This window comes from Pipistrellus kuhlii, unplaced genomic scaffold (assembly GCF_014108245.1).
Source record: "Pipistrellus kuhlii isolate mPipKuh1 unplaced genomic scaffold, mPipKuh1.p scaffold_m20_p_1, whole genome shotgun sequence".
NCBI classification, from domain to species: domain Eukaryota; kingdom Metazoa; phylum Chordata; class Mammalia; order Chiroptera; family Vespertilionidae; genus Pipistrellus; species Pipistrellus kuhlii.
The window spans coordinates 29,681,699-29,706,696 of record NW_023425404.1 but is presented as its reverse complement, the minus strand read 5'-3'; the positions used below and the strand labels follow the sequence as shown (position 1 = coordinate 29,706,696).

The following is a 24,998-nucleotide window of genomic DNA, read 5'->3' as shown; positions in this document are numbered from 1 at the left end:
AACTGCGGCTCGCAATGTTAGTTCCATCTCTTAAGTAAAATTCAATTAGTTAACAGAATAGTAATATATGAACTCTAAAATAATCTATAAACTAATGAGTTTGCCGACCAGTGGGATGGGGCTTAATCACAAGGAACAACAACAGCCTGTAATTATTGGAATCGAGAGTCTAAATCAGTGGTCAGCAAACTCATTAGTCAACAGAGCGGCAAACCATGGCTTGTGAGCTGCATGTGGCTTGCGAGCTGCAGTTTGCCGACCACTGATCTATAATAATAAGAGCATAATATGCTAATTAGACTGGACAGCTGAACATCCTTCTGGACAAAGCTGTGACGGCTGTGAGAGCCAAGGGCAGGCAGCCATGGCTGGCAGCGGCAGCAGCGGTGGGGTGATGGGGGCAGCACTTCCCCTGATTGGCCGGTTGCCTCCCCTGAGGACTCCTGGACTGTGAGAGGGGGGCAGGCCGGCTGAGGGAGGGAGCCTCCTGCCAGTGAGTGCACAAGTTTTCACGCACCAGGCCTCTTGTTCATATATAAAGGAAAACTAAAAAAGAAATAACGGTCTATACTCCTACAACCCTAAGATATTATTTGAAATTTTCTGTTCTTCTTTTAGTCTTTATAATAACCAATTACTACATCACTGTATTAGGTAATATTATGTTCTGCCTTTTTTTTTTTCTTTACTAATAATCATTTTCCCATGTTGCTTTGTTTTATGTAATCGCTGCCCTTAACTACTAAATAATTTGCTTAACAACTCACCAATTACTGGATATTTAGATTCCCCTCTCCCCCATTATCGAGAAATGGATAATCCTTAGGTTGTTCTTTTTCCTGAATAATTTCCCAAGTATAATTTTCTTAGTGAAATTACTGAAACATTTGGGTGGCCCATAATAAATAATGTCTAAATTACTTTTTTAAAAGTCTGAATTTTTTGACATTTCACCTAAATGTAGATATCTCTTAACTTGTATAACTTTAGTTGCTTGTGAAGTCAAATAGTTCTCCGTGTTTCTTTAGTACTTGCTCATAAATAATTTATATTTTGCCTATAAAATATTTGTATGAATTCCTTATGTAATATATATTATTCTGTTTATCATGTGAAGAAAACAAATTACACATTCTTTTGATTTTCTTTTTAACTTTATATACTATTTACTTTAAGTGTTTAAATTTTAGTCCAATTTATCTTTTCATTCAAAATATTAAAAACTTTCAAAGGCCCTCAAATTTTTTTTCTGAGATAATTTAATCTAAATGCAAACGACAATTATACTAAGCACGCCTCTTTACCTCTAGGAAAAGTAAAAAAACAACAACAAAAAACATGCTGAAATGAACAACAAAAAAATCTCATATGCAGTCTATCATGTTTATGAATCTACTTAAGACAAAAAAAGAAACAAGTTCAACTGACAGAAAAATGAATGTAATGACTTAAAGAAGATTTCAGACAGTATATACTGTTTGCTCCTTGTTGTTTTAGGAATAGTAATACAAGCGAGCAGGGTTTAGATGAGATTATCCTTAAGTCCCTTATAACACCTCTACCATTTTAATATACTTGAAAATTAGCTTGGAATATACAATTTATCAGTATCTCACTTCCCAAAAGATCTATTAATAACTGCATAATTTTAAATAGTGAGAACACCTCATTGGATGAAGATCAAACATAGGTGGTTGAAGTTCTCCAAGTTCAATTGCTGTTATTCCTACTGCCCAGATATCACAGAGCTGGTTGTAGCCACCATTCTTTTCTACTGCCGCGACTTCTGGGGCCATCCTAGAAGGAATCAGTGAATATATCATTAAAAAAAAAAGAAAAAGAAAAAAAAAGATATGAAATCTGCTACTTTTGTCATATTTACTAGACTTCCCGGAGGAAAAGGAGCTGAGAGACATTTGCTAAGAAGAAACTTTATTTTAACCGAAACCGGTTTGGCTCAGTGGTAGAGCGTCGGTCGGCGGACTGAAAGGTCCCGGGTTTGATTCCGGTCAGGGGCATGTATGTTGGTTGCGGGCACATCCCTGGTAAGGGGTGTGCAAGAGGCAGCTGGTCGGTGTTTCTCTCTCATCGACGTTTCTATCTCTCTATCTCTCTCCCTTCCTCTCTGTAAAAAAATCAATAATTAAAAAAAGAAACTTTATTTTAAAAGACTTATAAAGACCTTATACATAAAAAGACACACACATTTTTAAAATTCATTATTTAAAAACCTTGAATCCTCTCCTCTGAAATCTAGTACTCTGAGGAAAACTTGTGTTGTCTTATTTTAGTTTCTGTTTTATAAATCTTGTTATATAATATAGGAAAAGAAAAAGAACACTTAAATCCCTGTGTAAGTCAGAGAAAAGTTCCCAAAGGAGGTGAGACTTAAAGAATGAATTATCAGGGAGCTAAGAGCAGTAGGAAGTTGGGACATTTTAATCAGATGAAACAAGCGTAAATGAAAGGAGACAAGAAGAGAGCATGAGATATCTGGAGAAGTGATAGGACAGTGCTACTCAATGTATGATATGGGGCATAAATGGCTTGCTATGAGTCTGTGATAAGTACAGAAATTGAGAGTAAGCATTTACTCTTATCAAATACATAACCATTTTTCAGTTTGTCATTTTTAATTTATTTTACTGAAAGGTCATTCATTATAGACAGTTGGAGCGGGACAATAAAGTATTTGAAAAATGAACATCAGAGATGGTGCTAGATGGACCATGAATGGATTACTGATTATATAAGAAATTCAGACTTTACTGTGAAAATAAAAGGTTAAGGGGGTAAGCTTGATCTAAAACTCATGGCAACATGAAGGACAGTGTGAGAGGAGGTGAAACCAGCATTTTGCACATGAATTAGGTTATTTTAAAAGCACAAGGGAAAAAATAGGATTTTTTGAACGCAGTGGCAGAGGGGACAGAATAAAAGGGGTTAACTATAGAGAATGATGTATTAAATGTTTATATATATACAAGTATAGCTATTATCAAACAGCTGTTTTGAATATATACAAGACTGAAGGTCAACTGAGTAGTGGAGTTGGAGTTATCTACTTGGCAGTCTGTGATGTATAATGATGGTATCTGAAGTTATAAAGCATAGATGATATTGCTCAGGGGAAATACTCTTTTATTTTTTAATGTTTAGTATCTTAAAATTAATTTATATTTATATTGAATACCCAAAAGGTAGAAGTTGCTTTTATATGCACTTAGGTTACAAAAGGTTATACAACAAATGTCTTTCAGTTAAAATGTGGTTAAGGATATAAAATAGCTGAAACTGGTTTGGCTCAGTGAATGGAGCGTTGGCCTGCGAACTGAAAGGTCCCAGGTTCGATTCCAGTCAGAGGCATGTACCTTGGTTACGGGCACATCTCCAGTGGGAGGTGTGCAGGAGGCAGCTGATCGATGTCTCTCTCTCATCGATGTTTTCTATCCCTCTCCCTTCCTCTCTGTGAAAAGTCAATAAAATATATATTTAAGAAGGATATAAAATACATATACTAAAAATGCCAACATGTACATGCTCTTTGCAAGTGCTAAACACATAATAATGGGTATAGAATCTAAGAGAAGAAAATGACCACCATGGAGCAAAGGTGACTGAAGGCAAATTTCATAGAGGAAAGGAACTGAGCTAGAACCCAGAGAAAGCATGTGGGTTCCATCTCCTCTGCCCACCGGAATGAGGTGTTAGTGGCTAACTGCAGCGCCAAGCTGACCAGTGGAAAACAGAGATGTGACCAGTCAGCCATGGGTGAGATAAGGCAGAGAGCATGGCACTCTTCAGCCAGAACAGGAAGGTAATAACCAATGTCTGGAATAGTCACGGTACAAAAAAATGGTAATTTTGACTAAAGAACAGAGTTGATTGGGAAGGACAGTCACAGAAAAGAGATTAAAGAGGGAAATAGGCATATAAAGAAAGAAATTTGATAGGTAACCTAATTCACCTGTTTTCTTTTAACTTTATTTAAATGAGATTTATCAGGGCTTTTTTCTGTGGTTGAAAGTGATATATGTTGGCTGAAGAAATTTGGAATATATGACAAAATATGGAAGAAAACAAGTCAACAATTATACCACCCAAAGAGAACCACTGTTTCACATATTTTACCCATAAATTTAATACACACACATACCTTCTATAAAATGGCATAATAGTGAATATGCTACTTTTAATCCTCCTTTTTAATTAACATTATATCATGAGTTTATCCACTGATCTTTTAGAACAGGATTTTTAATACCAGCAATTTCTTTAATTTGAATGAACTAATTTCTATGGATATGCATATATATTCCCTCTATTTTTCATTATTAAAGTATTTAATAAAGTTCCTAGTATGTAAATCTGTATGTCTCTTTGATAAATTAATACAAGCAGAATTGAGACTAGAACACAAAAGTTACTTAAGAAAAAAAATTGTTACCAAATTATCTTTCAAAAATGTCCTACGAATTTCTATTTTCATTATCAAATATTTAGTGGTAGTGATAGATATTACCCATGATCCCAAATATTTTCCAATTTGATATAAAAGAATGTAATTGTTTATTTAATTTGCATTTTTGGTCATCATTGGGGAAATTTTTTTTCATATTTTATGATATCTTATAACTATGATTTTAATAACTCTGCTTCTAAGGAAACATTCTTTATTGAGTTAAGACTTACATGTTGCCCTGGCCAGTTTTTCTCAATAGTTAAAGCATCAAACTGTGGACTAGAGTCCTGGGTTAGATTCCTGGTCAAGGGCACATACCTAAGTTGCAAGTTCTCCAGCCCAGGTAGGGGTGAATGTGGGAGGCAATCAATCAATGTGTCTCTCTCACATCACATTGACGTTTCTCTCTCTATTTCCCCCTCCCCTGTCCCCCATTTCCTCCATCCCTTCCATTCTCTCTAGCAATGGAAAAATATATCCGTAGGTGAAGAGTAAAAAAAAAAAAAAAAAAAAGAAAGAACTTACATATTAAATATATTAAAACCTAGTTTGTCATATTTTAGCCATTACTTCCTGGTTACTTGCCTTTCCCTTTAAGTGGGTATACATATAATAACTTTAAATTTTCATGTATCGATAGTTAAATGTATCAATTTTCCCTTTATTTTTTAAAATATATTTTATTGATTTTTTACAGAGAGGAACGGAGAGGGATAGAGAGGTAGAAACATCAATCAGCTGCCTCCTGCACATCTCCTATTGGGGATGTGCCCACAACAAAGGTACAGGCCCTTGACCGGAATCAAACCTGGGACCTTTCAGTCCGCAGGCCGACGCGCGATCCACTGAGCCAAACTGGTCAGGGCCAATTTTTCCCTTTAACATTTTATACCAAGAAAGGTTTACTCAACTTTTTAAGTTTATTTTTATTAATTTCAGAGAGGGAGGGAGAGAGTGACAGAAACATCAATGTGCCCTGACCAGGAATCAAACCGTGACCTCCTGGGTCAACGCTCAACCACGAGCGCCACATGGACTGGGCTTGGGCTACTCAACTCTTAAAGCAGATAGTCATTGATACATCTTTTGGTTTTAGTTTTACATTTGACAAAAATATATAAATTCCTATATATAATTTATTTTGATATTAATATGAGGTATAGAGCTACTTTAAATTTCTTTCCAAATAAAAAATTATCCAAATAATAAAATATCCAACCTTTCATCAAACTTTAAATGGTATCATTTATAATATTTAGTATATGATTTTACATATTGAAATTTATTACTAGGCTTTCTATTATATTTCAATTATTTGTCTTCTCTAATGAAAGCAGTGTTTAATTAATTTATTTTTAATTTTTTAAAAAAATTGATTTTAGAGAAGGAGAGAGAGAAACATCAATGCGAGAGAGAAACATCAATCCGTTAGGTTGCCTTCTGCATACACCCTGACTGGGAATGGTACCCGAAACGTGGGTATGTGTCCTGACTGGAAATTGAACAGGAACCTTTCAGCGCACAGAACGATGCTCAATCAAGTCACAGTGGCCAGGGCTGAAAGCAGTGTTTTAGAAAGATTATTTTGTCAGTAACTGGTAGGATACATTAAGAGTAGGGTAGGATGCATAAGTTTTAACAGATAGCAAAGTCCAAGATTAAAATAGAAGCACTATCAAAAGAAGGGTAACAAAATGTCAAGAGATTGTAATATGAGTTTTTCTTTTGAAACTCTCATACCTATGAGTGCTCTCAATACAAGATCCCAGAGATGGCAGGAATTATTAGCATTTTAACATTGGCAAAGCTGGACAATGAAAAGGAGTATTAGTTTCCCGACCCAATTATTGGGTCGGCAAGTAAGTAATTGCGGGTTTCGCACATATATGGCTTCAGTTGAATTTTTAGGTTTGCAGAAGTAGTACAAATGTAAAACACATTTTGTTATTTGATAGTTGGCTATTCAGCTGTTAATCAGTAAAAAAAGTTTTTTGATCTGTTTTGTTGTTTTCGTTTGGCGTTCGTTGAAAAATGGAAAATCAAAAGGAACATTTTTGTCATATTTTGCTTTTTTATTTCCGCAAAGGGAAAAATGCATTGCAAGCTCATAAAAAGTTATGTGCTGTTTATGGTGACGAAGCCTTAAAAGAACGGCAGTGTCAAAATTGGTTTGCCAAATTTCGTTCTGGTGATTTTTCACTCAAAGATGAAAAACGCTCTGGTCGTCCAGTTGAAGTTGATGACGCCCTAATCAAAGCAATAATCAATTCGGACTGTCACAGTACAACACGTGAGATTGCAGAGAAGCTTCATGTATCACATACATGCATTGAAAATCACTTAAAACAACTTGGCTATGTTCAAAAACTCGATACATGGGTTCCTCACGAACTGAAAGAATCACAGTTAACGCAACGCATTAGCAGCTGCAATTTGCTAAAGAAACGTAATGAAAATGATCCATTTTTAAAACGACTGATAACTGGCGATGAAAAATGGGTTGTTTACAACAATATCAAGTGGAAAAGATCGTGGAGCAGGCCAGGTGAACCAACTCAAACAACATCAAAAGCTGATATTCATCAAAAGTAGGTTTTGTTATCAGTTTGGTGGGATTACAAAGGAATTGTCTACTTTGAACTCTTACCACCCAACCAAACGATCAATTCTGATGTCTACATTGAACAACTAACGAAATTAAACAATGCAGTTGAAGAAAAGCGGCCCGAATTGACAAATCGAAAAGGTGTTGTATTCCATCATGACAATGCAAGGCCACACACATCTTTGGTCACTCGGCAAAAATTAATGGAGCTTGGTTGGGATGTTTTGCCACATCCACCATATAGTCCTGACCTTGCACCATCTGATTACTTTTTGTTTTGATCTTTACAAAACTCCTTGAATGGTAAAAATTTCAATAATGATGATGATGTCAAATCGTACCTGATTCAGTTTTTTGCTAATAAAAACCAGAAGTTTTTTGAACGTGGGATTATGATGCTGCCTGAAAGATGGCAAAAGGTCATTGATCAAAATGGGCAATACATTACAGAATAAAGTTATTTAGTTCCATGAAAAAATTGTCTTTGATTTTCTTTAAAAAATCCGCAATTACTTACTTGCCGACCCAATAGAACTATCATAGTATCAAGGAGCGTGCAAGCCTTCAGCCTTCCTAAAGAAATGAAAATGCATAAAAGTCAATTATAATGTAAATTTGTCTTACCAATAAGGGGTGCCAATGAAAGATTTTCTCTTTGCAATTGTAGCTGTTATTTTTGCAGCTACACCAAAGTCAGCTGGTAGAGAAAAATATAAAACAGAAAATTTTAGTTCTTTTCAATAAAAGCATTAACATTTCTAAGTTTCATCCTTAGGCCTGACATTATTACTAATTCGAATAGTAATGCTAGGGAAATGTATAAAAGTTGAATATCTAAATTTCTTCTTGCATGATTTATAACACACCCATTAAAAGAAAATAATTTACTGGTGCTTTACTAGAAAGAAAATGTACATTATTAAGGACAAAGTTAATAAAAATATTTTTGTGACAACCACATTCAAGTTAAGTTGAGTCCGACCAGAGTGGCTGAATAATAGAGCATTGACCTATGAATCAGGAAGCCATGACTTGATTCCAAATCAGGGCACAGGCTGGAGGTTGAGGATTTGATCCCCAGTTGGGGTGTGCAAGATACAGCCCATTGATGATTCTCTCTCATCATTGATGTTTTTATCTCTTTTCCTTTCCCTTCCTTTCGCTGAAATCAGTAAGAACATATGTTTTTTTTAAAGTTAATTTGAAAAATAGAAAAAGCAAAAAATAAAACACCCACCTGAATTCCTTTTATTCTAACATAACCAGGTTAGTATTTTGGTGTTATTATTTAAAAAAGTTTTTTGAATGTACCCGGTGGGAAAGAAGATGGTGGGCTTTGGCCAAGCAAAAAAGTTCTTTTTCTATAAATAAACTGTTATTGTTGCTAAACATGGTTGTAAAAAACTAAATGCAAAATAGTTCATTTTTGTCATGTAACAGATCACAGGATTTTACTCTTATTCTTCTTAAATCCTCATCCAAGGATGTGCTTTTATTGATTTTAGAGAGAAAGGGAGGAAGAGAGAAACACCAATTGATCACCTCCTGTACACATCCTGATCAGCATGGAACCCGCAACTTCCCAGTGCACAGGTTGACGCTCCAACCAACTAAGCCACCTGGCCAAGATGACTGAATGAATAATGTTTCTTAAATGGATTTATCACAGCTTAACAGTTTTTCTATTGCTAAAACTATGCTCTCATTTTCTTCTATTCCATATAATATTATGATTAACCCTTCTGTGAATATGGATTTTTTTATCTTTAGAATTAATATCCTTAAACTGAGTCTCAGGAGTAAAATTGGAAGGTCGAACAATGAACATTATTGTGGCTCTTAACATGATTATTAAGCTTGTCTAATGTTAAAATTAAAATTTGGGAAAAATGTTAGAAATTTGAAATAACATACCTAATTTTACATCGCCATGATCTGTCAATAGAATATTTGCACCCTAAAACAAAAAAACAAGTACTATTTAATTAGTATCATAAAATTCATTCCAATAAAATTATCAATTTAAACATATTAAATAAACTTACTTTGATATCTCTATGCATTTTGCCTTTAGTATGCAAATAGGCAAGACCCTAAAATTAAAAAAATAAAAGGTAGCATTAGCAAAATTGCAAAACTGAAGCCCACACTTCCTGCTTGAATGGCTTTCTGGTGGCAACCCCAGATGAGTTTCTTTTTACTAGTCAATGTTTACTATATTTTAAGATTTCAAATTCATTTCTGATAAAAATCAGAAATATTTTACTACTGGAGGCCCGAAATTCGTGCACTGGAGTGGGGCCTGGGGGTCCCTCAGTTTGGCCTGTGCCCTCTTGCAGTCCAGGATCTCTTAGGGGATATCGGACTGATGGACATCCTTAGCACTGCCGTGGAGGCGGGAGAGGATCCTACCACTGCCGCTGCACTGGCAAGCTGTGAGCCTGGTGGCTTCTGGCTGAGCGGTGTTCCCCCTGTGGGAGCACACTGACCACCAGGGGCAGCTCCTGCATTGAATATCTTCCCCCTGGTGGTCAGTGCGCATCATAGCAACTGGTCGTTCTGCTGTTCGGTTGATTTGTATATTAGCCTTTTATTATATAGGGTAACACCATCTCCAAAATTAAGAAAATGAACATATTTATTGCTCCCAAAAGTTTCTCCCACAAACAATGAACTGCTTTTTTAAATTAAAATATTTTTTATTATAGAAAATTCACATATAAAGTCCAAGTAACAATACAATGAATCCCTATGTATCCATAACCTAGACTCAACAAGTGTGAAATCATGATCGTTTTTATTTTTATTATTATTACTATTAATACAACTACCCTGTTTCCCCGAAAATAACAGTGTCTTATATTAATTTTTTCTCCCAAAGTTGCGCTAGGTCTTATTTTCAGGGGATGTCTTATCTTTCCATGCATTTTCGGAGGATGTCTTATTTTCAGGGAAACACGGTAGTAGCCCTGCACATGAATCTGGGCACCAGTAGCTCTGTGGGGGCCTGGCTGCCTCACGCCCACTGCCCAGAGGCTCTCTGCGGTCCAGAGGCTCTCCCCGGCCCAGAGGCCCATCTGTGGCCAGGCGCAGAATGCTTGCCTCGTTGCTGGGGCAATGACACGTGTTCCCCACACCCCTGCTACTCTGTGCCCACTGCCCAGAGGCCCTCCAGGGCCAGGATGGAGCACTTGCCTCATTGTCATGGCAACGAAGCAAATATTCCGCCAGGCCACTCATGATGCCCACTTTCAGTGGCTGTCCCCCAGGACTGGGGACTCCGGTGGGGCTGAGAAGGCAGGCACTTCCATCTTTGTGACGGAGAGATGGTTAATTTGAATATTACCAATTTATTAGATAGGATGTTGTGCACCAGGGGAGAGGGCAGGAGGGGGTCCCTCAGCCCGGTCTGCGCCCTCTCGCACTCCGGGACCCCTCGGGGATGTCCAACTGCCGGCTTAGGCCTGCTCTCTGCTGGCAGTCGGACAACCCCCGAAGGGCCCTTAGCACTGCCGCAGACGGGAGAGGCTCCCGCCACTGCCAATGCGCTCACCAGCCATGAGCCCAGCTTCTGGCTGAGCAGCATTCCCCTGGGAGCTCATTGACCATCAGGGGGCAGCTCTTGCATCGAGTGTCTGCCCCCTGGTGGTCGATGCATGTAATAGCAACTGGTTGTTACACTGTTTGGTTTATTTACATATTAGCCTTTTACTATTATATAAAAATTTTTTTTTGTTAATCTTCACCTGAGGATATTTTTCCATTGATTTTTAGGGAGAGTGGGAGAGGGAAATAGAGAAACATTGATATGAAAAAAAAAAAAATATATCGATTGGTTGCCTCTTGCATGAGCCCTGAACAGGGTCTGGGCTGGGGAGGAGCCTGTAATAAGGATACTTGCCCTTCACCAGAATCGAACCTGGGACCCTTTGGTCCGCAGGCTGACACTCTATCCACTGAGCCAATCCAGCTAGGGCTCATGGTCAATCTTGTTTCATTCTGAACCTCACAGTATCACACACTCCCCCTCCACCACCATATTATTCTGAAGTCTCAGATTTCATAAAATTCCATCCACTAAGACAGTGGCTTTAAAAAAATATAATCACAATGATATTATACCTCATCATTAACAATGATTTAATACTATCAAATATCCAGTGTTCACAAGTTAAAGTGAGATTCAAACAAGGTTTGTACACTGCAATTCATTGAAATGACTCCTACTTCTCTTTTAATCTATAGAATCTTGTGCCATATCTTATTATAGCTCCCTTGTAAGTTTCTGTTAAAGAAAGTGCAGTTTATCGGTTTATTGTGTGCAGTCTCTCAGGATTTGGATTTTGCTAATGATGATGTTTTACATTTTTCTGACCCCATGTACTACCACTGAGTGCTTATATCTAGGGTCTTGATGAGACTTAAGACTGAATTATTTTGGTAAAATTCCTTCATGGGTGGTGCTATATTAGTCAGAACTATAGAACTAAAAAGGAAAAAAAACAACAACGTAAGTTATTTGAACTATAGAACTAAAAAGGAACACTGAGAGCAATAAATATTACAGCAGCAGCAACTGCAGGAAGCTGTTACCAAAACTCTAGGCCATGGGGGAGCAGGGTGGAGAAGAGAGCGGAATTATTAATACTTAGAAGCCTGGGAAAGAGTCCTGTAGGACTGAAATTGAGATATCTGAGAAGGTGCTAACGTCCACAGAAATTACACAATGTCTGGCTACCTTTTAGTGATATTAATTCATCTGATACTGATCTGATTTCTGTCATGATAGATCATTTCTGAATTTTCTAGAATTTATGTAAAAGAAATAATTCAGCATCTTCTTTTTTGTCTGTATCTTTCACAATAATTAATATGACATTCCTTGAGATGTATATATCAATACTTCATTCTTCTTTATTACTGAGTAGTAGTCCATTATACAGATATACCAAAATTTGTTTATCCATTTACCTATTGACAGACATTGGGTTGTTTCCAGGTTTTGGCTACCTATAATAATATAAGCATAATATACTATTGTAATTAGGCCGGATGATCTTCCAGACAAAGCCAGGGCTATGAGGGAAGCCGGAATACTGGGTGCCAGAGAGAAGCTGGTGCTGGCAGCTGGGGGAAGGAAGGCCTACTCTTGCATGAATTTTGTGCATTGGGTCTCTAGTTATAAATAAAGCTGCTATGAAGATTCATGTACAGTTGTTGCATGATTTTTTCCCCCCTCTTGGGTAAATACCTAGCAGTGTTAACAACTGGATCATACAGTGGTACAAGTTAAACTTCTGGTGACTGCCAAACTATATTTCAAAGCAGCTGTACCATTTTACACTGAAAACAGAGGTGCATGAGAGTTCCCGTTAATCCACAACCTCACCAACCTTCCTGTAAGGGTTTTTTTTTTGTTTTGTTTTTTTAATTCTAGCCATTTTAATTGGTTTGTAGTTGTATTGCACCATGGCTTTAATGCACACTTTTCTAATAACTAATGAAATTGAGCATTTTTTCCATCCATCTATCTTCTTTGGTGAAGTGTCTGGTTAAGTCTTTTGTTCATTTGCATATTGAGTTGTTTTCTTAATGAGTTTTGAGAGTTCTTTATATACTGTGGATGTAAGTCCCTGGTCAGGTATATTATTTACAACTTTCTACTTTTAGTTTGGTCCTTTTATTCTCTTAATAGTGCCTCTTGAACAAGAGAGTTTCAGTTTTGATGAAGTATAATTTAGCAAGTTTTTTATTTTATGGATCATGCTTTTCCTGTTATGTTTGAAAAGGCTTTGCTTAACTCAAGATTGCAAAATGTCCTATGTCGTGGTATTTGAGTCAACACATCTGTCTCAGCCTGCATTGGTGTTTATTCATTTCACAGGATTTTATGGATATGTATAAGCATATTTGTTTAAACTTTATTTCTAAATGTCAAATACAAAGATAAAAGTTTAAGAATATTCAGGTAAATACAATACTTTCTTCTTTTCTTAAATTCAATCTTACTCATTATAAATAGGTACAAGCATCTGCCTGTTTTATTATATTTTCTACTTTAACTATACCTGAGCATTTATTAAAATACAAATTAATTCATTATATTCAATATTTTCTCCTACTTTCTCTTCTATAATTTCTAGTATATAGAAATCCAACTGATTTTGTATATTGATCTTGAATCCTGCAACCTTTCTAGCTATATTTATTAGCTCTAGTAGCCACTTTGTAGATTCAATTCCACTTTCTACATAGGTAATTTTATAGTGAATGAAGAGTTTCACTTCTTACTTTCTAATATGGATCCCTTTAATTTCATTGTTTTTTTTTTCTTTCTGCGATGGCCCAAATCTCTAGCACAATGTGGGAAAGAAGCTGTGAGAACAGACACCTTGCCTTGATTGACCTTGGTGAAAAAGCATCTAATCTTTACCATTCAGAATGACACAGTTGTAGGTTTTTCATAGTTGTTCTTTATCAAGTTAAACAAGTTCCATTTTATTCCCAGCATACTGAGAACTTTTATCACAAATGAATGTTGGATTTTGCTAAATGTTTTTTCTATGTTTAGACAATCATGTCTTTTTCTTTTTGTTTGCTAATAAGGACAATTACTTGAAATTATTTTTGAATGTTAAAACAGCATTGCATTCTAGGATACTGCCCTCCGCCCTACCTTATTCACAATGTATTATCCTTTTTATATAATGTTGAGCTGCTTTTGTTAACATTTTATTTTCCTTTTTAATTTCTGTATCTATGTTTATGAAGGGTATCAGTCTGTAGTTTTATTCTCTTGTAATGTCTAATTTTGGCTTCAGATCAATGCTGGCCATAAAATGACTTGGGAGGTATTCTCTATTCTTCAGTTTTCTAGAAGACTTCATATAGAATTGGCAATATTTCTTCCTTAAGTGTTAGATAGAATTTATCCATGACATCATCTAACTTGGAGATTTATTTGTGGAAATAGATATAAACTATTCAGATGATTTCTAACTGTCTGAGCTTTGGTAGTTAGGAAATTTTCTATTTCATTTAAGTTGTAGGCTTTGTTGGCATAAAGCTGTTCTTAACATTCCTTGGGTATTGATTATCCTATTATCATTTAATATTTATAAATTGTCATAATATTAGTAACTTGTGTCTCCTCTTTTTATTTTTCTTAATCCCTCTGGCTAGAGGTTTATCAGTTTTATTAATCTCAAAGAATGATATTTCTGTTTCAATGCTTTGCTCATGTTTTCTGCTTCCTATTTAAATGATTTCCGTTCTGATCTTTATTATTTTCTTTCTCTGCTTACTTTGGGTTTAATTTGCTCATCTTTTTCCAGTTTCTTAAGATGGAAATTGAGGAAGTTGTTTTCAGATCTTTCCTTCTTTCTAGAAAAGCTTAAAGTACCTCTTTAGTGTTATAAACATTCCTCTACTAAGTACTGCCTTAGCAGTATCCCAAATTTTGATGAGCTGTGCTTTCATTTCATTGGTTTTAAAATACTTTTTAGTTTCTGATTTCTTCTTTGACTCTCATGTTACTTATTAGCACTTTATTTAATTTGATTGCATATGGTGAGAGAAAATACTTTGTATTATATAAATCCTTTTAAATGTATTAAGACATATTTTATGGCCCAGAATATAGTCTATCTTGTTAAATGCTCTATGGACACTTAGAAAAGCACATGTATCCCACTGTTGTTGGACTAAAAGGTCAGTAAGGTCAAATTGGTTGATTGTGTTGTTCAAATTTTCTATATAGTTACTAATTTTCTCCTACTTGCTCTACAGAATTATTGTGAGACGGATATCAGACTGTGCATTAATCTATTTCTCCTTGCAGCACTATGGCTTTTGCTTATTTATTTTGAAGCTGTGTTTTATTAGGAACATAAATATTTAGGATTGTTATTCATTTTTATAAAATTATCTTCTTTAGTAATAATTTTTGCTCTGAAGTCTACTTTGTCTGAAATTAATATGGCCACTCAGCTTTGTTTTGAGTAGTTAGTATGATATATATGTGTGTGTGTATATGTATATACATATATATGTATATTTATATTTTTTTCTTTTAACTTTTGATCTATTTGTCATTATAAAGGTATTTTCTTGTAGGCAGCATCTAGTTGTATTTTGCTTTATTCCATTCTGACAACTTCTGTCCTCTTTTCTTTTCATAAAAACACATCTATTTAATAAAACTGTATATACAGGGTATCCCAGAAAAATGTATACACATTTCAACAGCTGGTGGCTCAATTCTGAAAATAAAATGTATTTTAATAAAAACTGCCTTTGTAATTATTCAAAGTGTGTGTATACATTTTTTGGACATCTATATTTAAGGTGTACATAACTTGATATATATGTACAATGAAATGATTACTTGAATCAAAGTAATTAATATCATCTCCTCACAGTTGCTAGTTTTGTCAAGAGAGCACCCAAAATCTATTCTCTTAGAGTATTTTCAGTATTCAGTATAGCAGTATTAACTTTAGTCATCATGCTATACATTAGTAATTAATCTATATGATTGCAACTTTATACTCTTAGATCAACATCTCCCCATTTCTCTTCCCCAACTTAACCCAGGCCCTGGCAACCACCACTCTACTTTCTGCATCTGTAAATTCAACTAGGTTCTACAGATAAGTAAGATCATATAGTATTTATCTTTCTGTTCCTGGCTTATTTCACTTAGCAAAATGTCTTCCACATTCATTTGTGTTGTCACAAATAACAGGAGTCCCTCTTTTTATGACTGAATTATATTGCAGTGTGTGTGTGTGTGTGTGTATGTATGTATGTGTGTGTGTGTATCACACCTTCTTTAACCACTCAGAAACCAGAGGAGGAAATTTGTGAGAATAATAAGATTTTAAAATTGGAACTAATCTTGGAGGCCATCCCTTCCAACGATTCATTTTATCCTTGAAGAACTAGAACTATAGAAGAAATTATGGTCATAAACCAAAACAAGAATGCATATGCAAGTTACTGTTTCCATTCTGTACTCTGTCCATTACTACACAAGAAATGAACTTGGCAAATTAAAATATAAAACATTTAATGTCAATAATTCTCTGCTATGAGTATATGATTAGCTTTGTATTGTATGTGGATACAAAGAGACTTCTATGCTATGTGAATGTTAAAAAATTACATATATTCAATATATATGGAATTTACTTTCATATATCTAACAGTAAGATTTAACATGGTATGTCTTTTAAAGCATGTGGAAACTAAATCTTTTCAAAATGACTAGAGCTTTCTCCGAAATCAGGTCAATCTCCTTTATATGGAAGAACATACAGAACTATTAATTTCACTTCTGAACAAGCTATACAATGTAGGATATGTAGGGATATAAGCATCAATTAATAATGATCAGTTGTAAATGAACAAAATAATAAACAGAAGCACTAGAACTTACTAACCCTTTTTCTAATTTAAATATTTTAAGTATATGAACAAAACTGTGAATTGCTGATTTTCTCAATGAGTAAGTAGTCTTTCAGGACAGTGAAAAGATAAACATATTGGGAGAATTGCTGCAAACTGTATGCTATAGAACTGTGGTTCGACAAACTGCGGCTCACAAGCCCCATGCGGCTCCATGGCCCCTTGAGTGTGGCTCTTCCGCAAAATACCACAGCCTGCGCGAATCTATTTTGAAGAAGTGGTGTTAGAAGAAGTTTAAGTTTTAAAAAATTGGCTCTCAAAGGAAATTTCAATCATTGTATTGTTGATATTTGGCTCTGTTGACTAATGAGTTTGTCTACCACTGCTATAGAAGATTCACAACCTACTTTAACATATTAAAAACACCAACAGATCTGAAATAAAGAAACCTCTGCATAATACGATATTTACCAAGCTTTTAGAAAAAAAGATTCAGCTCAAATAAACTCACAAAAATTCTTTACAAAAAAAAAAAAAAGATTCAGCTATCAATGATTTTTATTAATATCACACAGAACCAGGATTTCCAGATAACATTCTGAGTAATTGTTATTCTAATTTATTTTCTTTTGGAGAAAAATGGCAAAAGACCACTGTGTATACCAGCATCAGCTTACAAGAATTCCTATCAATCATTCGTGAAAGAAATAACTAGGCTTACAGGATTACAATATGAGAAGTTAACAGAAAAAACACTGGTTTTCACTCTTTTGTGCACATCATCATTTTATAGTTTTCAATTGTGAAAGGAGACCTGCCTTTTAGCTACATAAGTAAATGTAGTACCTGTAAAGTTTCTCTGCATACATAGGCTATTTGCAATTCTGATAATGGTCCAGTAACTAAAAAGAAAAAGAAAAAAAAAATCACATTGTAATACATCAGATTAAAAATATTCTACTATTAATTTATTAATTTATTATGTTATATAGAGGAAGGGTGAGAGAGAAAAAAATTAATGATGAGAGCATATCATTAATCAGCTGCCTCCTGCATATCGCTACTGGGGACCAAGCTGGCAACGCAGCACGTGCTCTGACCAGGAATTGAAGGCGAACTTCAGTGCACAAGACAACACCCAACCAACCGAGCCATGAGGGCCATAGCAAGGCATTATTTCCTTAGTTTAATTCTTTACTACAGCTGTCAAAATAGAGGCTTGACCCAGTACCTTATCTAAGAGTTTAAAAAGGAGGCAGATCACTTCTGGCAACCAGATCTCTCCCTATTATGAAATACAAAATCCTTCTGCATGTACCCAATATCTGAAATCTAGAGTGGTGTGTGCTGACAGTGAAACCAAAGGAGGTACTTCCTTTTAATCTTTTACTGCACATTTTAATCACTAGGTCTCTACACCTACTCTGAAACATAAACTTTTGATTCTTAGTAACTTGAAATCATAGTAAAAGAAGAAAAGCCACTTTGTTAATAGTTTATTGTAAGTATAGAGGCTCTTGATTACTATGCTATCTAATATACTATTTATAGAAATGAATACTACTTAAGATTCGACTTAATTCAACAAATACCAGATTTTAATAATGGAAAGTAGAAACTTCATGAAGATAAAATTAATGTCTCAAAACAATTCTTTAACTGAACATAAGGCGTAATGAAAAAAATGCCAACTATATAGTTTTATTTATCCATATTATTGGGTTCTCATTCTGTAATAGTGCGATGAATAAAAATTATAATTACTGTATAAAAACTCTATATGAAAGATAATTATTCATTATCATAGAGGAGACTTTTTTAGTTTTTATTTTTATTGATTTTTTTAGAGAGAAAAGGGAAAGGGAGAGTAGGAAAGGAGAGGGAGAAAGAGAGAGAGAGGAAAACATCAATCTGTTCCACTTATTTATGCATTCATTGGCTGATTCTAGTATATGCCCTGACTGAGAAGCAAAACCACAACATTGGCATATCAGGATGACACTCTAAGCAACTAAGCTACCCAGTCACGGCCACAGAAAACACATTTAAATCAAGTGGCATAAGCTATTTTCTATCAATAATTATTTAAAGTCAACAGGGTAAAATAAAAGAGAACAGTCATTCTATCGATACTATGATATAATACATAAGAAAATAATAGACTACTATTAAGAAAAATCTTATTTTTCTCTTTTAAAACATGAGGTTAGTTTTTGCTTTAAGCACTTTATTATTTTGTTTATCTGCAACTATGTGGTATTAAATATTATTTTAAATAAAAATAGTCATTCCCCACTCAGGGCATGTATAGAAGACAATCTATTGATGTATCTTTCTCTCTCTCTAACTTTTTCCCTCTCTAAAAAATAAAAAAAAAGAGATAGCTGCCGGAGTTTAGACATCACAATCTTTTTTTGTCATGGCTTATTTTCTGTGATAAAATTAGATAATTATTATATTTATTAATGTATAATTAAATAAAATATCAATACATTTATAATTCAAATTTTTATTTATGAATCCCACTTCTCTCTAGCAGTAATGACTTATCAATTTGATTATGTTTCCTTTAATTTTGGTGTGCATTTATATTTGTATGTATACTTTTACATCTAAGTATGAATGATTATGTTATACAATTTTTTTCATGATTCATTTTTTTCATTTAAAAAAATGTCCTTGGAGCAATATACCCCAGACAATATAAATGGAACTACTGCATCTTTTTAATTGCTTCATAGTATTCCATATTATAGATGCAGTGTATATTTAACCACCACTTTATTGACTGACAATTAAAAATTTGACCTCTACAATCTACATATATTATTTCAATGGCTATAGCACTTGTTTTTAGAAGTACTACGGTTGCATTTATAAGCTGCATGAAATTTTATAAGGCTTTCAATATAAAGATTTCAGCATAGAAACATTAAAAAACACTTCTTAAATGTTTAAAAATACATAATAAATTATACAACACGTAATTGCAATAGTTTTACTATTCTATATCCAGTTAAATAAAGAAAGTTATTTTATAAGAATCTATGCTTAGTCTTATAAGCTCTAGAAATTCAGAAAATTGTCAACAACAAAACAAACTGGAAGCTAAATTGTAGAAACAAAAGAAAACTATATTTCTACATAATATTATGCAGTAAAATCAAATTCAACAAAAAAAAAAGTGCCGAAATTAACAGAATGCTAAACAAAAATATTACAGCAACAACTATGGTAAATTGCTTTCCTAGCAGGTTAAAATATTAAGACAGGTATATAATTTCTTTTAGGAGAGAATTACCCTTGGCATTTTAATTCGTACTTACAAGGAAGTTTAGGCAGTTTTATTGGTAGAAAAATACCTTCCTAAAAAACTACATCTAAGAAGTAAAATTTGGATTATTCAAGTACACTTGACTTTCTCAGTTCAGGCTCCAGCAAATTTAACTGAATAAACAAAAATTAAATTTAAATTTCTTTCATGCAATACTCCAGGAACAGAACAGATGAATGTAAAACAGTAAATCTACCTGTTAATATCCCTGGTTAATGAGACATGTCAAACAACACATTAAAATCAGAGTCAGTCTCAAAATATAAAAACAAATTAATAGTACCATGGTAAATATCTTGAAGTGATCCGCCACCACAGTATTCCATACAAATCCACAGTTTTTCCCGACTAACATGAAAGAGAAAGAAAAGTACATTAGCTAGTAATTCTCAACCACTGACAACTGTGAAGGCTTTCAGCACACCAAGATTTAGGATAGGGGTGTCGAACTCAATCAGAGAAGGGGCCAAAATCTAAAATCCAGCCTAAATTGCGGGCCGAATGGTTTACTGAACAGTCATAAACTGTCATTGTGATGGAAACGCAGCGGAGTGCAGTGATGACAGCGCGGTGCGGGCCACATTGCAAGGCCTGGCGGGATGGATTTGGCCCGAGGGCCTTGTGTTTGACACATGTGATTTAGGATGAATTATCGCAACAGAAAATTGCCGTGGCAGTCTCTCTTCAAGCTACAGAAAATATACTGAATTCAGCATTGTTCCCATCTTACATAGTTTGGAATCTGACATCTTTTATAAGCTAAATTAAAATTATTACTTGTAATCATTCATAATATTTCATTAAGTTTGCCAGATAAGGCATAATTGCATATATGGAGGTGTTAATAGTAATATAGAGAGAAGCAATAAGAGAACCTAAGAAATTTTAGAACTTTAGACAATATAATTTTTAAAATTTATGTGTATAACATCACTGACATAAAAGGGAAAGTGGTGGCAAAGAAATACAAAGAGAGATCAGAAGGTTTTTTTTTCTTACCTGAGATAGCTCCCAAAGTAGGCAACAATGTTGCAATGTTTACATTCTTTAACCATAAATATTTCTTGCTGAATCAAAGAAAAATCATCTCCTGAAAAACAAAATAACTTGGTCATCATATTAGATTTTGAATCTCTATATATGGGAAGAAGGATGGAAAACTTTACAATAAATATTAGAGATGAGGAATTAGACATTCTTAATACTTCAAAGAGAATGTAAACTGGTACATTCTTTCTATAAAACCAGAAGCCATAAAAATGTACAAAATCTTTGAACTCATAATTTTGCTTCAAAATTTTTTTTCTTGAGATATGCAGATGAATGTTCTCTACAGTATGACACAACAATTAAAGAATGGTTAAATAACTTATGGTATAGTTACAGTTTTATAGTTAAAAACAGATTTTGATATGAAAATATGTTCATGATATATTAAGTGAAGGAATATTTTATATAATTATGTAAGTACATATGTATATAGAAAAAAACATTTCAAAAACATACACCATATTTATGTCTGGGTATTAAAACTAAAAATAATTTTGCTTTCTTCTTTAATTTGCATTTTCCAATTTGTCTATCACAAACCTATATGAGTTAACAAGAAAAAGCTATATTAAAATGAAATATTATTCTTCGGAATTTATAGTTATTGTTAGATACATTTTGGCACTCCATTATGCCCCACTTGGGGCTCTTGCCCCTACTGGCGATTTTCCTCTCTCTCTAAAATCAATAAAAACACAGTTTAAAAAAAAAATAAAGATCTTTTGTCTTAAATATATCACAGTTTCACCATTACATATATGCATGGGCATTTTTTATTATTTACTCTGGTTAAAATTCTTAAATATTTGGTGTTTTCTCTGAATTCTGAAAAATTTTCAACAGAAATGCTCCAAAAGCCTTTGCCACAGTGTGTTCCTAATTAGACCTAAGAGAGATCTTTTCACTCCATTTTGCACTTATTTTATAGTCTTCCATATTTTTGCTTCTTTGAGCTATGTTTTGCATAGTTTCTTCAATCTATATCTTACTTGTTACATATATTGAATTTTAAATATATAATTATTTTTCATTTTCAGAACATAAATTTGGTTCTTTTTTAAATCTGCTTGTCTTTCTTTTGGCAATTCATTACTTTTTACTCATAGTTTCAAATCATTCTTTTATTTATCTAATCATACCATAAGTAGAGTATGTAACTCCAAAACCTGATGTCTTAATGGTTCTGTTCTGCTTATTGTCTCTGCTGGCTCTTGCTTAAAGCACCTTCATTCCTTGTATCTTCTGTGATTTTTTTACTCTGAGCTAATATTTCTTGGAACTTTATGTGTGGGAATTCTTTTAAGCTTGAGTTAAAGTAAGAGACTACATTAGCTTCTGTTAGGTGTGCCACCTAAAGACACATTTACAACTATTAAACCAAGAATTTTTATTTGGTTTTGCTAATCCTCACCAGAGGATATTTTTTCCACTGATTTTTGGAGAGAGTGGAAGGGAGGGAGGGGGGAGCGAAAAAGAGGGAAAGGGTAAAGAAAAGAGAGCGAGAGAGAGAGAAAGAGAGAAGAAAGATACTCATAGACTGGCTGCCTCTTGAATGCACCCCAACCCTGGACCCTTAGGTGCACAGGCCAATGCGCAACACTGGCCAGGGCAAAACTCTCCCGAGGCTTTTAAAGCAACACACACAGTGCAATTCCAATTCAAGGCAAGCAATATTCATTGTTGTTGTTTGCAGATGACATAGTACAATTATAGAAAACCCTAAAGATTCCACCAAAAAGCATTAGAACTAATAAATGAATTTGGTAAAGTAGCAGGATGTAAAATTAATAAAGAAATCGATAGCATTCTGAGCTACAGAAATAGTTAAATCATTCTTAGGAATAATCATTTGTCTGTATATAAAAATAACACATTTTTATATACCAGTAATGAACAATCAGAAAAAAATAAGAAAACAATTCCATTTATAATTAAAATTAAAAATTGCCTAGGAATAAATTTAATTAAGGAAATAAAAGACCTGTACTCAGAAAACTCTAAGACACTGAAGAAAAAAAATCAATAATACAAACAAATAAAAGGATATACCCCAAACAGTGAAAGCAATACTGAAAAAACAACAACAACAAATTTCCAATTGAGCAAAATGAATGGAGACTGCAAATACCGTACATAGGACAATCAATTCTAACGAAACATTTTCTTTGGGATGCCAAACTTAGATTCTGAAAATTCAACTAAAGAGAAAAATCCTCTCCATTTTAAATTCACTAATTTAAAACCTGGCATTGTAGTTCATCTTTTTTACTACATAGTAATAAAAATATATATATTTCAACTTTATCTTGTATTCAAAAGCAAACTGGAATCTAATTGAAAAACAATATCCTAGAATTAAGTGATTTTTACCTATTTAAATAGCAGGAAATATCTAACCATATTAGGTTTTTATACCTATTATTTTAAAGAACATATTTGGGGCCTTTTGTGACATCAAATTAACATTTTCCACCAATTCAGGCTTGAGCTTTCCAAATCCTAAAGATAGTATACTAATATTTTATTCTACAGGTTATTTTTAAAAATCGAAATTATTAGATTTTAAAATAGAAGCAAATAGTGAATAGCAAGAACATAACACTTAACTAGGATAGCTGACATTTGTCCCATTTGGTCAAAGCCCCTACTTTGGAATTTCTTTGAAGAACATTAACAAGGCAAACTAACGGCTGTTTAAATCTTTATAGACCTTGACTTTTTAAAATTTGTTCTTCTTTCTGTGCTTATCCAGGAAACAAGACAAAAGTGAGAACCGTTTTAAACATCTATTAAAAGATACTTACAGATTCTTTCTTATTTTAAAAACTGTTTACACTAATGAAATACATTTAACTTATTTTACTTAAACATACTGAACTATTTCATGATTATTTCAATTTAGTATTTAAAAAAATAAGCAAGCAAGCAAGCAAAAGTATACTGCATTAATGACTCTGGGTGGTAATTGTATTAAATTCCATCCCTATAAGTAAGACTTACAGTTTTCAACAAACTATCATTTGCATAACTTTAAAATATTATCATATAGTTTCACCATAAAAGATGGGTTATTAGAAGAGAGAAGAGAGGGGAAGGGAAAGTGGGATTCTAATGATTAAGTGTCCCAAGAATCTTGCTCCTATTCTGGCTGTTGGCTGCTACTAACTACAAATTTGTTTGGGCAAATGAACATCTATAAATTGAGTTAGAGGGCAAGCTGAAATTCAGACAAGGACAGAAAAATATGGTGACAAATATCATCATAATATCTGCCTCCCATTCTGGGATAGTTCTAATGCCTGAACAAAGAGATGGAAAATGCAACTAAAAATCAAAACGATATCACTAATATACATTATTTACTTTCAATACTAATAACTGGTATGCCAAACTTTATTTGTAAGATAGTATCATATTTAATAAGCAGTTACTATTAAAATGAAATACAGAAATGGTTAAGTCATTCTTAGAAATAGTAATTTGTCTGTGTATAAAAAGAATTAAAAAAAACATGAGGACATAGGAAGGAACTCTGACTTGTTATCTTTTTCAATTGTTTTTGTGGCTAATTAAAAAACCAATTCTCTGTGCTAATTTACTTTTATTGTTAAAGCTAATGTTCACTTTAGAATTTTTATGAGTATTAGGAAAAGCCTCAAAGGCAAATTTTCAGTAAAATTATAAAAATAATATAAAAAGGGGTAAGTCAGTAAATCAGTAATAAAATTCAAGGCTCTAATAAATTTCTATTATTTTTAACTGGGGTGAAAAATGTTATTTATAGCTGCAACTTAATTTACTTAAAAAAAAGTCTTGTTTATATTTAATCAGACATAAGGCTTTTTTGTAAGTCATATTGGCAAATAATTACCTTTTCATGTCTAAAAACAATTCTAAACCAGCTCATCTGTTAATCAATACAAGGAAGCACTTTTGTAATGTGCTGGCTTAAGTGCAATTTTTTAAAAAGCTGAATTCATTTCTGAAATACAGCTGTCTCCAGAATTATTTGACCTATCTGAATTGAATGATGAAGTAATCCTTTAGCAAACCATCAGATTTTTTATCAAAACATTTCTTTAGGTCTATTCTGAAAATGTGACAAACACCATCTACTCTGGCTTTACTGAAAATTCTAA

At 33.7% G+C, this 24,998-nt stretch overlaps 1 protein-coding gene and 1 long non-coding RNA gene across 16 annotated transcripts in view; both read right to left on the bottom strand.

Moving 5' to 3' along the window:
* Positions 1 to 24,998, bottom strand: part of MAP4K5 (mitogen-activated protein kinase kinase kinase kinase 5) — a 94,124-nt gene that overhangs the window by 41,360 nt on the left and 27,766 nt on the right. For 14 of the 15 annotated variants that reach the window (XR_006741448.1, XR_006741455.1, XR_006741452.1 and 11 more), the window contains 7 exons: positions 20,809 to 20,899; positions 20,093 to 20,157; positions 17,322 to 17,377; positions 9,113 to 9,160; positions 8,982 to 9,024; positions 7,692 to 7,764; positions 1,666 to 1,797 (listed from right to left, as the gene is read on the bottom strand). Coding sequence is in view for 5 of the 15 variants with exons in the window: in XM_045580938.1 (XP_045436894.1) it covers positions 1,666 to 1,797; positions 7,692 to 7,764; positions 8,982 to 9,024; positions 9,113 to 9,160; positions 17,322 to 17,377; positions 20,093 to 20,157; positions 20,809 to 20,899 (508 nt within the window). In the remaining 10 variants the exon portion in view is untranslated. Of the gene's footprint in view, positions 1 to 1,665; positions 1,798 to 7,691; positions 7,765 to 8,981; positions 9,025 to 9,112; positions 9,161 to 17,321; positions 17,378 to 20,092; positions 20,158 to 20,808; positions 20,900 to 24,998 lie in introns of those variants that run through there. The other variant, XR_006741458.1, reaches the window with a different exon arrangement.
* Positions 2,621 to 3,733, bottom strand: LOC118718507. Its single transcript, XR_004987838.1, has 2 exons — positions 3,513 to 3,733; positions 2,621 to 3,288 (listed from the first exon to the last, which is right to left on the bottom strand). It is a non-coding gene; the product is annotated as an uncharacterized LOC118718507 (long non-coding RNA).